The 13927-nt window shown below is 39.7% G+C and overlaps 1 protein-coding gene across 1 annotated transcript; it reads right to left on the reverse strand.

Moving 5' to 3' along the window:
• Window positions 1-5027: 5027 nt before the first annotated feature.
• On the reverse strand, window positions 5028-12936 carry cts12 (cathepsin 12). The gene is made up of 8 exons (XM_036586424.1): window positions 12652-12936; window positions 11021-11178; window positions 9138-9260; window positions 8869-9033; window positions 7312-7533; window positions 6995-7163; window positions 5694-5799; window positions 5028-5127 (listed from the first exon to the last, which is right to left on the reverse strand). The coding sequence occupies exons 1-8, from the start codon at window positions 12656-12658 to the stop codon at window positions 5028-5030; spliced, it is 1050 nt and encodes a 349-aa protein (XP_036442317.1). The 5' UTR covers window positions 12659-12936.
• Window positions 12937-13927: the final 991 nt, after the last annotated feature.

Below are 13927 nucleotides of genomic sequence, written 5' to 3' on the forward strand. Positions count from 1 at the left end.
CTGTGTGACTGCCATCAGATACTGCTGCTGTTCATTTGTGTGTTTTCAGGAAATGTCCAGGGCAGTGTCTGAAGAACTTATGCTGCTGAGGTGAATGGAACAACAGAGAACTTGTAGAGAGGAGAATTACCGCTCTGCAATGTTGGTTTTCTCAAACGCTAGAGGGCGCTCCTAAGCGAGTCCAAAAATGAATGGGTTGATATGGAGCATTTGAGCAAAATCATAGTTTATAAATGCTTAAACATTTTTATTGTAAAAGAATGCAATCATTTCCTGAACACAGAGCAGCATAAAACATTTTAACACCGCTGTTATATTTTAAGAGCTTTTAAACTCGAGTTATAGGAGTTTAAAACGGCGCCTCATGTACGTTCATGACGTCAGTGAGCGCGAACAGCCAATGAGCTGCTCCGCTCGCCAATCAATCATCACGCTCTAGCAGTAATGCCGCCTCCAAAACCTGTTTGCTGTAGAAAAAGGAAACATATAGGGAATATTTCTTTGTTAAGTGAAATCCATCCTTCTACTTTCTAAAATTAAAGAAACGTTCTGGGCGAGTGATTAGAAACTATTCTAACTTCTCGTTTTTAGCCGTTGAGCTCCATTTACTCCCATTCATTGAGGACTCACTCGCGGGCGCCCTCTGCTGATTGGTAGGCCTGTTTTTTGATATTAAGGGTGGGGGGGCGCTCTGGTTTTATCAGAAAAAAAAGAAAAACCAGCAAGATGGCTGCACGAGCGACCAAAGAAATGTGAGAATTTTCTCAGTTAAAAATTACAATAACTGTCGTATTATCTTAGTTTAATGTCGTTTCAATGTATTATGTTCGTTTTCTTCATAAAAAGCATAAAAACAGCACGCTAGTGTTTCGGTAGCCAGCTAGCTAGCTTTCCCGTTCCACCTTAAATAGTCTAGCAGTTCTGATGCCTGAAGCGCCAGAATGTAACTGCTGCACCATTTAAGGTGGAACGGGAAAATTCGAACAAGAAGCTGGCGAATATCTGACTTCAACTTCGTGTCACTGAAGAATTAGCAGTGGGAGATAATAAGTGATTGTCCCCTCTTTGAAAGCGTATGATGTCCTAAATGTAACTAAAGCCCAGCAGCGAGGTCGCTGAACTTTACCCTCCTCTGCTATCACTGCAGACTGGCAGGGTCGCCTACTAGCAGCCTGTTAACGAAACAATGTTTTGTTTTGTTTTCCAATTTGAGGGTCCCATTTCGGAGGGCAAGATTCCAACCACTACCCCTTGTAACTCAGTTCAAAGGGGTTAGGGTGACACTCGAAAACAAGGGGTAGGGGTAAACAGAAGAAATCGGATTAGGTCACAGTACACATTCCTAACTCCTTCATTATTATGTCTCCATCATTAAGTTAGTCTCTCCGAGTCTGTTAAAAGTGAAAACCGTGCATCATACAGCGTTCGTGAACACTCCCCTTGTTTTACCGTCATTCCTTTAAAAGAGGAGCCGCGAATAAGTAGCCAACCAACTAACTTCAGCCTCGTTGTCACCAGACAGCTGTCTGATTACAAATGCTAAACTGTTTAGCTTCTCAGTAACACCATCAGCACGAACAGCAAACATTGGCTAAGTAGCTACGTCAATGATGGATCACACTGCCTTATTCTCATCACTCCTACCAAATCCCTGTCAGTATTCAAACACAAGCTTGGAGATATTCGGATTTCTCTGTTCTGTCGCAGAAACAAGTTAGTTTGAGGGGTGGAAGAACCGCAATAATTCTGACTCGCTGTGCAAAAGCATGAAGTGCAGTGCGATTCGCACCAGACAAACAAACGCTCTCCTTTAGTGTACGTTTAAAGTGAAATCAGTGCTTTTTTGCTCTTGTTTGATCTACAGTAACATCAATTCGCCGTGCTGTGTGAGCGACAGAGCGCTGCTTCAAGTTAGCCCGCTGCTAAAAACAGCTAGCCCGGGGCGCTAGCAGCCAGCGCTCTCCCGATAAATATACATGCCATTAATATTACTTTGGAGAATCGGGCTACAGCCAGGGGAGAAATAAACATACAAAATAAGCAAACAAATAAATGATCATAATAAAACAAACTAGTTCAGAATGATGCCGTGTTGTCTTTCTCTCTCTATCTGAGACGATACCATGCTGAAGACCCGCTTATGAGGAGTCTCGGGATTAAATCGGCCACAACTTCCTTATGACTTAACCAGTTTTCACCAAATTTGTGTTGGTAGTTATAATCCTCGGACATATATTAGTCTAGGTTGCACGGGCTGCTCGGTATCTTTTATAAATGTGATCGTGCTAATTAGTAAAAGGTATTCCGTTTGCACCTGACGTTAAAAACCGAGTTTAGCCCGAGTAGAAACGCAATCTCTCACACACCCCAGCCAACCCGTCAGTGTGTGAATCGCTTCTAATCTTAATACACATAAAAATAAAACAGACCCCCCCAAAACAAAGAAGGGCGAAGCTGAAGTTGGCTTCCTATTTACCAGCTGCTTGTTCGAATTTTCCCGTTCCACCTTAAATGGTGCAGCCGTCACTTTTTGGTGCTTGAAGCTGCACCATTTAAGGTGGAACGGAGAAATTCGAACAAGAAGCTGGCAAATCATAAGTTATCAGCTTCGTGTAAGAAGGTGCTAACGCTAATCTATTACGAATATCTACACAAAGCTATAACTTACCCAGCTACAAAGCATTAACTATGATTGTAAATACATGTAGGATCCCCTTAATAGACTACTAAATGAAATGTTTAATATAAACCCAGAGGAAAAACAATCAATCACAACAACAGGTTCTTTATGCATCACCAACCATACGGCCACATCTACACATAAACATCACACAAACGTGAGCGTGAATCGCTGGGTTCCCTCAGTTATATGACCTTATCCCACTTTCTGAGTGCAATATTCTTGAAATATAATTTTGGACAGTATCTTTCTTAAACTGCCGCTCTGTGACGGCACTGAATGCAGTCCAGCAGCGTTGTTGACCGCCCCAAAATGGCACTCTAGGCCAGCACGTACACACTAATCTTGTCACTCACACTTGGTCACAGGAGAACAGATGACCGACTGCTCCGCTCAAACAGGGAATGTCTAGGCCCACGTTTCAGACGTAGCAAAGTAAAATTGGGATTCATTTTACTCCGCCCCGCCCTCTTTTATCATGTCGAAAAATTCGTAAGTGCGCCCTCTTGTGGCGACAGCAGAGTAGTGTCGCTTTCCTTGCCATTTGAACCAAAAACTGACTTCGTCTTCGCGACTTTTTAGTGTTCGACAGTTTCTCGCTGCAGATTAAACGTATCAAGAAACCAGCTGGAGTGCTTATAAAGGCAAATAGGTCTGTGCAATCGTCTCTAAATTATCGATGTTCGTATTAAAGCTGTCCGTTTCCCTTTCGTTAGCTAACTAGGTAGGCGAGATTGTTGTCGTTGCTATGGTGACCAGCAGTCTTCGCGCCAATTTTTCAGGGTTAAAGGTAGGTGAATTAGCATATATACAGAGAACTTGTAGAGAGCAGAGCCGTATAGAGAGAGATACGTTTGTGTCTTATAGCCATAAGATACGATATATCTCTATACGGCTCTGGTAGAGAGGAGACAGAGCCGGTTTATGAGGAGCCTGGCCTCTTCCTATTCCCGCCGTTATATCAAAAACAGGCCTACCAATCAGCAGAGGGCGCCCGCGAGTGAGTCCTCAATGAATGGGAGTAAATGGAGCTCAACGGCTAAAAACGAAAAGTTAGAATAGTTTCTAATCACTCGCCCAGAACGTTTCTTTAATTTTAGAAAGTAGAAGGATGGATTTCACTAAAAAAACAAAGAAATATTCCCTATATGTTTCCTTTTTCTACAGCAAACAGGTTTTGGGCAGCAGAAGGCGGGCATTACTGCTAGAGCGTGATGATTGATTGGCGAGCGGAGCAGCTCATTGGCTGTTTGCGCTCACTGACGTCATGAACGTACATGAGGCGCCGTTTTAAACTCCTATAACTCGAGTTTAAAAGCTCTTAAAATATAACAGCGGTGTTAAAATGTTTTATGCTGCTCTGTGTTCAAGAAATGATTGCATTCTTTTACATTAAAAATGTTTAAGCATTTATAAACTGATTTTGCTCAAATGCTCCATATCAACCCATTCATTTTGGACTCACTCGGGAGCGCCCTCTAGTGTTTGAGAAAACCAACATTGCAGAGCAGTAATTCTCCTCTCTACAAGTTCTCAAAATAAATTATTGTTAAATAATTGAAAATTATTGATAAATTATTGTTATCATGTTATCACCCAGCCCTTTGCACTGCATTAAACATTAATCCAACCTTGCTGTACAAATTGCATTGAGGAAATCCATCTTAACTGCAGCTTAAGTTGATGAGCTCGCCTAGTCCGGCCATTAGCATTAATACTTCCACAGCCAACACAGCACAGAACAGAAGAGATATTGGGCTCTGAGCTACAGATGACATTTTGAAAATTGTTTAGGATAAAATATAGCATTTCAAAAGTGGTGGGGACAGTAGTGTGATTAAGATCTTATGGTCTTCAGAGCAAAAACTATTAAATGCCCCCCACCCCCAAGTAAATTACTTGTTTCATCCAAGTTGATGGTCTCTAATAGTTCAAGTATTACTACTGTTTATAGCTACTCATGAGGTGTGGATGTAAAATTGCAAGGGTGTAAAAACAGAAAGATAAAGGGTCCAATTAAGACTTTAGGGGGACTGTGAACCACCCACCCGCTCACATGCCTGTTGTAAAAAGCACTCTATAAATAAACTTTGACTTGACTTAACATGTCCTGTGAATGACTTTGAAAAAACTGGCTCAGAAGATACCACCAGCATTAGCCAGTTTAATAATTTCCCTGACCCAGTAACTATCCATCCCTCCTGGACTGAACTGGAGAATCCAGCTTATGTCGTGGTGAAGGTGTATGGAATATTCTGAAATATGCTTCTGGGAACTTCGACACAAAGAATTGATCTTGTAGACAGAGTCATAACTTAAACAGTCTTTATTGAGAGATACAAAGCCCTTATACAATGGGGTAAAGAGCATAGCTGGCAATGCCGCAGGTGTTTTTGCCATTGCGGATCATGCGCATATATCCTCCCTCACCCCAACTTGTGCCCCAGCTGTGGAAAGAGGGAAGGGATATCACTCAACATCATAGAAGACCTCAACTAGACCACTGGAAATCAGCACTTAGTGGTGCTTAATGCTGGTCCTGTATGCTTTAGTGTACTAGCACAAAGGATTGAACACACTGTATTAGTAAGAGTGAAGTCTCTGACCTCATAATAATTTGAGTTGATAGGATTCAGACTTATTTTTCAAAATACAGTCAATACACAAATGTGATAGGAGAAGCTATTTAATATAGACAATAATATGGTTTTTTGGCTCTTATTTTGGTCACAAAATTAGCATATACTTTTCTGAATATCATAATTGATCATAAATTATTATCACTAATATCACGTATGTGCACTATAGGGCTACTCTGGAGGCAGAACAAGGAAACACTGGCCTACAAGGGTGTCAGTCTCAGAGTTAACATTTTCCCTGTTGTAGCTCACGACATTCAGCTTCTTCTATGCCCTTCGTATGTTAAACAGAGTGTTTTACAGCAGAGTAAACACCAGAATGCACTTCGACACAGCTAGTCTTAATGATTAGAGATATGAAGATAAGCTCCCACCTGTTTTTGATGAGCCAGTAATCCTGGCCGCCCTCAGAACCATAGCCAACCAAAAGCACAGCATGGCTGAGGTTATTTGGATTGCAGTTAGGCTCCTCATAGATCCCTGCCAGAACATGTACAATGAATGTTATAGGTAAAGAAGAATGTGCACTCATTAGGCTCATCAGGGGTGCATGATATGGCCCAAACTGACAGGTTTGGATTGTGCTGTTACTTGCAGTACATATTACAGCTGCCTGTGGTCTCAGTACTGCAGTAAAGGCCATTAACAATCAACAGACAGTATATTGCGCAGTGCTAACACTTATTAGTGCCCCCTGGTCATGATATGACTCAGCTGAAACCAAAATATACTAATATGCTTGGAGAGCTAAAGGGGAATTACATCAATTTTTCAAACTTTGCATGAATCAGTTGTTAAGATGTAAACAAAGTCATTGAGAGTGGTTTGTTATGACAGGCTGTGTTCTAGAGAAACATACCAAGTCTGAATAATTCACAGTGGTGGTGATAGCAACTAGATGTCTAAAGCATATAATGCCTCTAAAAGCTCCCTCACAGAGAGCAGTTAGTTGAAATGGTGGGACGGTGGCACCTCACAACAAGAAGGGTCTGGGTTCGATTCCCCAGCTGGGCAACCAGGGTCCTTTCTGTGTCGAGTTTGCATGTTCTCCTTGTGGGGTTCCTCTGGGTGCTCCAGTTTCCAAAGACATGCAGTTAGGAGAACTGGAGATGCTAAATTGCCCCTAGGTGTGAACGTGTATGTCTGTGTGTCTGCCCTGTGATGGGCTGATGGCCCCTCTAGGGTGTTTCCTGCCTTCTGCCCAATGAGTGCCCCCTGGAGAATTAGCAGCTTAGAAATTGTGTGTGTAGTCACTAATATTCTGCCTGAAGCCTGAGACATTGTATGATTGTTTTGACATATGGTTTTGGCACAAAAGGTATTTTTTCAGATTTACCACAACTTTTACTACCACTACCATTACATATGTAAGTTCTAGGCTATGGTTGTTTTGGTAAAATAAAATGGTCATATTTGTGTTATTGACATTGTGACCCCTGGTTCCTGTCATCACCACTGTAAAGATATTTACAAAGTGGTAAGTTTCTGTACACTGGACCATTTCACACCAAACTACTCTGAATGACTTTGTTCACATCTCGAGGATAAAATTATGCAGAAGTTTTGAACATTCAGTGGCCTTCCCCTTTAAGAACTTTATTATCATATATATTAGCATATAAGGATTATAACATATTAGCTGCTGAACATACTCTCAAAAGCTTTTACAGCCTACCTGAGCTGTAGAACATAAAGCTTGAGTGGTCAGCATCTACCGCAACGGTAATTGGCCCAACAACCGCCAAGGCATCAGCCAACGCCTGTTCATTCCCGTTGGGAATAAACCTGTAGTCACTGATGTGGGCTACAACTTGGTTGGGGTCATAGAAGCAGGGCTGTGTGTCCTGGCAAACAGGTAAACACAAATGAGGTAAGCAGTTACAAAACTACATATTAAAGTCAATCAGAGGAGCAGCCTTTAAATAGGCCATTAAGAGCACCACACAGCAGGACAAGGTGCAATTCTCTGACCAAATCACACAGTCCACTTACCACGGCAGTATAAGGGTAAGTATTGGTGGCTTGCAGCCCCTTGCTGACTACATAATCATAGGCGTTCGACATCCAGGCCCCGCTGCAGCCGTACGTGCCGTAAGACCTGGAGCAGTCCACCAGATGCTGCTCACTCAAGGACACCAGCTGACCCGTGTGCTTGAACATCTGGGCCTCAATGGCACCTGTAGTGCTGAAAGCCCAGCAAGACCCACAGTAGCCCTGAGCAGAGATAACAAGAGTATTTAAAGGGCCCATATAATAGAAACAAAATGAAACTACTGAAATGTCCTTTCCTTTTTTTAAATAAAAGTGTGATAAAGGTTTGATATAGACCTACTATATGAGCACTGTCAAAAGGTTCACTTTTAAAGATATAGTAGAAAAAGTCTAAAGACCTAAAAAAGGCCTAAAGAGTGATCAGAAAATAGCAATGTAAACAAAAATACATAAAACTTTATTAATGTACATGAATTTTGGTTGTTACAACTACCTATTAAACCATGTTGAAATTTTAACTGGACTCCAGGAGACATAATAAGCTCCCGCAACAAAAAATTAGCCACCGTGCGTGTTTAAGGTGGTAGTAACTTCAGGCTCCTGCAGATGATCGGGCTATGAATACCTGCAGGGTGTGCGACGGGATTCATAGATTGAGAAAAGGTGGTACAGTGCAGTGAATGTCTCGTTTGATGTGTGGAAAATGGGTTCAAAGCAGATGTTAATGATTGGCAAAAAGGATTGATCACACTTGGGCGTGTCAAATGCCTCAGTGTGAAGGAAGTAGCTGAATTTGGAGGTGAATCGAAGCATACAGTCATATGGGTCTACCAGTAATGGCAAAAATCCCAGTATACAGGAAATTCTTGTCAAAATTGTGGCTGAAAGATGAAACTGATGGACAGGGACTGCTGGCATGTTTCACGGCTTGTGAATAAGAATCGCTTCCCTGTGGAGTGTTCTTTCAGAAATTGGTTGTGAAGGACGTGCGTTGGCTTTTAAAGCAATTCTTGCCTGATTTTTATTCACAAGCTCCCTGGAGAAAAATTTGTCATCTCCTGAAACATGCAAAGTGACTAGTTTTTGTTCGAGGAGCTTACAAGAACACATTGAACATTTAAAGGGCCCATATTCTACAGTTTTATTGTATTTATTTTTTCTTGTTATCCATTTATTGACATTTTTGTGGTTTTATGTACCAAAAACATAATTCATTTTTACATGACTATTTCCTAACCTCTCTGTAATCCTTATTATTAAACAGGCTGTTTTTGTTACTGTATCTCTACGACTGATATATGTAAATAAACTCTGTTCTGATTGATTGGCTGCCGTGTATTGTGCCTCATTCAAAAAGCAGTCTGAACTAACACGCTCCTTATAACTTGTGTGCAAGGGCGCAGCTAAGGTTCTTGTAAAGTGCTGTAGGCAGAATAGGTGGATGCATTTTTGGTTTTCCATGAGTTTTCCATGTTCAAAACTGTCAGATGCTGAAAAATCAAACAAATTGTACAGTAGGATAACCAACACTGGCAGCAGGAGAGAGTTAAATCCCACCTGGTCTTTAACCTCAGTGACGTATCCCATCGTCCTGTAGTCCAGTGTGGACGCCCGCAGTCTCTTAGCATAGTAGCGCAGCTTCTTCGTCGAGGCGAGCTTTCCTTTCCTTTTCACCTTGCTGTTAATCTTAGCTCCCTGTAACTGCTTATACTCATGTTTAGTCTAGATACAACAAAGAACAATGAAGATTGTTAAAAAAATCAGTGTCTTCGTAATTTGTGGCATTAGAGTACCTGCTCGATATCACGGCCATATGTTTGACTTACCAAGTCACCATATTTGTTCATCGCCATGGTAAAGCTGGACATTCCAATATGGAATTTTTTGTTGTTATCATCAATCATTCTCTTGTTTGTCTCCCAAATGACCCTTCTCTCCATGTCATCAGCCTTTGGGAAGAACAGAGTCAAGTTACAAAAATTCAACCACAATGAAATCATAAAGATTGAGAAGCAGACAGACATTTGTAATCTTGTGAACCTGATATGTAATCATCCTTCTTCTCAAAGGGAAATTGCAAAATTGCCGCCTGACTCAATCACTGAGATTTAAACTAAGTAATTCGGAGTGGTTTGATGTGAAATGGTGCATTATAAAGAAACTTAAAGGGCCCATATCCTGCGTTTTTCCTGCATACCGCTGTTGACGGTAACTTTACAGGAGAAGGAAAAAACATGCTTTACTTTCAATGTAAGTCAATGGAACCAGATTTTTTTCTAAGTCATTTTGGGCCGTTTCTTTTAGTCCATTAATCATGAAATTTACAGACACTGTAAAGGATATCAGGTATTTTCAAATTATGTCAAAAACTGAAAAATGTCAAAAATGGAGATACAAGGTTTTGTTCCGGGAATAGTGATATATTTCCTTGAGGTCAACTTCTACTGTTTGTGTGGCTTTATGAACCCAAAACAGTGACAGTACATTTTCATTCACTCATTTAAACTCTCTTTACCCCTCCGAAATAAACAGACTGGTTTTGTTACTGTGCCTTTTAAATTAATAGGTGAATATAGACTCTGTTCTGAAAACTCCATGTAACTTCAGTGTGAATGGGCTGGTATATGTAAATTGGTTGTTTTCTGTGACATCACAAAACCAGCTAATTTAAAGTTGTTTTCATATATGGACTGTATGGACAGTGAAATGACCGGTACATTTTGAAACTGACACAGTGTTTAAATACTACTTATAAGTTTAAAAAATGGGAGTTAATATTTGCTTTCCATGATATAGGCCTAATAATGACCACAGCCCCACTTTAGAACCACTGGGATTAAAACTTTATGGTTTTGCTTACTCATGGGAATTAGCTTAATGGTTATAATTAGAGACCTTTAATTTCCTCTTGGACACCTTTAGATCCCATTAGGAAACCATCAAAGGCATCTGGAATTAGTCCCAGAACACCTACTAAGCCATTAGAATCCTTTACACTGTGATATCAACCCATCAGGAAAATGGTTTCTATGATTTTTTTCAGCAGGGTGGTCATTTTATATAATAAATAAAATGGCTATAAGACACAAACACAAAATGTCCAGTGAACCTACACGTGTCTTCTAAGTTTTTATATGTAATGTTGATAATGGCAAAACAGTGGTAAAATAATGGTAAATCTGATTTTTTTGGGGGGGTGCTATTTAGCCTAACAAATTCTATAAATATACATGAATTAAAAATGTGTTTTAGACCAAAACCTTTCTCAAAACTACTGTAAAACAATGTCTCAGACATCAGGCAGCAAATTCTTAACCATTTTGTGCAGCAGCTTTCTGTGACTGAGCATTAAATTCTTCAGACGTCTGGTTCCTATTGCCACCACTGTGAACTGTGAACAATTCTGACTCTCTAGAAGTTTCTCTAGAAAGTCTGAATGAGTTTGTTTACAACGAAATTATGAACATTTTTCAAAAATTGGTGGAATTCCCCTTTAATTTCTCTCTTTCCCTGTTTGAATGTTTAGTTCTATGTGTCCTTCTTTGTGTTAGTTATTGTTAGTTAATGACGTATTTTAACATTCATTTAACTTCCTGCTACTTAGCTTGACTGCTACTTAATTATTACTTATAGGCCGAGTTCTGTTATTAATCTGTCTATGTGATGTGATCTAATGTACTTTGCTGTGTCAGGTGTTTATGACAGACACCTCTTCGTCATAGGTCACTCCATTGGCTTTCTTCCACAGCGTCCAGTCTGTCGGTGACTCTTCCTCAGACTCTGTTGTTGCCCTGATGGGCGCGGACACAAACAGGCCGAGTAGCACCGTCCTGCTAAACAGCTCCATCCAGTGGACTCGATGTGTATCTGTTCAAAACATGACCGTCTGTCACTCATTTTCCATTTCTCTGCTCTATTCTTACTTATTATCATCTCATTTTTTAGATATACTCCTGTTCAGAGGTTTGGGATCAATGTTTTTAATAATATAAAACCAATTTAGTTGCAGATACTTACAGAGAAATTGTGCTGAAGTGAAAATCTTACACAATTAAAGTAGAAGTATGGAGTCAAATCTACTTTAGTAATGGTCAAAAGATATCAACTTTTAAACACACTGAAGTATAAAAAAGTATGAAGCAATTTTTTGTGCAAATAAATGAGAAGTTTTCTTTGTTTGCTGGTGTCTGATGCGGTGACTATTGGGGCAGTACTGGTCCTTGCACAAAGACAAATGAGCTTTATTTTACACTGATGTAAATTTTGTTGGATGTTTTAACATAATTAATAAATTCAAATGCAAAAGAACTCAGTTGTTCAGCAAGAGAAAAACAAAAAATTCATCTGGCCTGACAAGTACTTTTAAGGCCTAAATGAAACAAATACTTTTAAGGTCTAAATGAAAATGTAAGAATGAAAATGAGTAAATAAAATGTTTTTTTCTTTTGGAAATGTAATTGAAGTTTTCAATTTCAATAATTAAATACTAAAATAATACTTAAGTATCGCAATAAAGTACAATCACTTAAGTATTTCCCACCCTGGTAATATGTTAATCCTATGTAAATTCACAAGTTTTAAAATATTTAGCAAAAATGTAAAATTTTAGATGTGTAATTGATTCTAAACGACTGAGCTGCACAGCATCAGTTACAATAAAACTAATATCCAGAATGCATCATGTTTCAAAAGTGGTAATCAATTCTCTAGGTAGATAACATGAAAAAACAGGCAATTATACTATATTATTTATTATTTAATACATTGTTGATCAGAAACTGCTTAAAATATTACAAACATCTAAAAATACCTTTTTGTCTAGATTATATGAGCTACACTGTATACATTATTAACACATTATTAATATGGCTAGTCTGAACGTTTGAATTGTAGCACATACAAAAAGTGAAAATAAGTTGTGACATCCTGTACAACACACTTAACTCACTTAATAACAGTGCCACATTTATGAACACGCTTAAATATGGCACTGTTCTGCAAATTTTCTATTTATTTGCTGAGTTTAACATTTTGGAAATAATAAAATAAAACATAAAACATGAAAATGTGCCCTAACATTTTGCACAGGTCACATTTCGTACTCTATTTATTTATTTACTTATTTGAAAATGTTAAGTTCAGCACTTAAGCAGTAACTGTGCATTAAAATGTGCAAAAGTGTGTCCTCTATAGAGGATGTGTTAACTTATTTTCACTTCAACCTGACTAACCTTTGCACAAGCCTGTCTCTAAGAGGACTATGTGACACACAAAATCAGTGTTCAATGAGTACAGTGGAAATAAAATCAGTTTTAAGTCTGAATTGTATTTGCTACTCACCTGGCATGTTATTGCAAAGCACTGTCCAGAGGATGGATGGCTGGTCAGGTCTTGTGCTCTGTGGAGATCACTAAAGTCGTCTGGCTGTTTATATACCTTGTGGAAGGTGTGTTTTACTGTCTTGGCCAGAAATAAACAGAGACTGGCCTTAAATAATAAGCTTTGTGTCTCAATAACACCCAGTCCACTCTAATCATACACGTCTGTGCCGTTCGGGCCTGACATCACACAGGCTTACGCGTCAAACGCTGCGCTCAGGAAACAGGACACCACCAGGTGATTTTATACAGCCCCTCAATAACTACCGCTCCCCCTGTCATTGCAGTGAACTCTTCCCTGTGTGGCAGATCTAATGGTATCAGATGAATAGGCATGGTTAAATTGCCCATTCACTACCAAATCCGTGATTATGGCAGTTTAAATGATACACACTGATCCACGCTTTCCTCATGTTAGCCCATCTGAAAACAGTGATGTTCATGAAGACGTGCTGAGGATGCCAGCACCTGATGTCACACACTATGACATCAGCAATAATCTGTTATTATATTTCAGCCTGTCTTATAATCAGCCATATCATATAATCAGCATTCATTTCTTTGTGTTTAATCATTTTGTGCTTTGATGGCGTGCATGATTTGTATGTTCTGAGGGCCTGAGACGTAATTATACTAAACAAGACCTATTTGTGTGTGTGGGGTCATGGACACTAAGTAGACAAAAGTATTGGGACACACCTTTTAATCACTGAATTCAGGTGTTTCACTCAGTCTCATTGCCAAAGGTGTATAAAATCAAGCACCCAGCCATGCAGTCTGTCTTTACATATATTTCTGAAAGAATGGGTCGTTCTAAAGAGCTCACTGACTTTTTGTGCATAGTACTGTAATAGGATGCCACCATAGCAACAAGTCAGTTTGCTAACTTTCTTCCCTCCTAGATATTCCATGATCAACTGTGAGTGATATTATTGAAAAGTGGAAGCGTTTAGGAACCACAGCAACTCTGCCAGGAAGTGAAAGTTACAGAGCGGGTCATCGAGTGCTGAGGCGCATAGAGCATAAAAGTTGCCAACGCTCTGCTGACCCAATAACTGCAGAGCTCCAAACCTCCTCTGACATTAACATAAGCACTGGGAGCTTCATGACATGAGTTTCCATGGCTGAGCAACTGCATGCAAGCCTTACATCGCCAAGCAGAATGCCAAGTGTCGGATAGAGTGGTGTAAAGCACATCACCACTGGACTCTGGAGCAGTGGAAACGTATTCTGTGGAG

This window comes from Colossoma macropomum, unplaced genomic scaffold (assembly GCF_904425465.1).
Source record: "Colossoma macropomum unplaced genomic scaffold, Colossoma_macropomum, whole genome shotgun sequence".
NCBI classification, from domain to species: Eukaryota; Metazoa; Chordata; class Actinopteri; order Characiformes; family Serrasalmidae; genus Colossoma; species Colossoma macropomum.

Excerpts from the sequence above, each read along its gene's own strand:
- cts12 (XM_036586424.1), bottom strand. Across the intron at positions 7,534-8,868 it reads TCACTGAGGTTAAAGACCAG|GGCTACTGTGGGTCTTGCTG; the intron begins GTGGGATTTAAC and ends ATCTCTGCTCAG. Across the intron at positions 5,128-5,693 it reads TACTGGCTCATCAAAAACAG|CTGGGGCACAAGTTGGGGTG; the intron begins GTGGGAGCTTAT and ends CTCTTTCCACAG.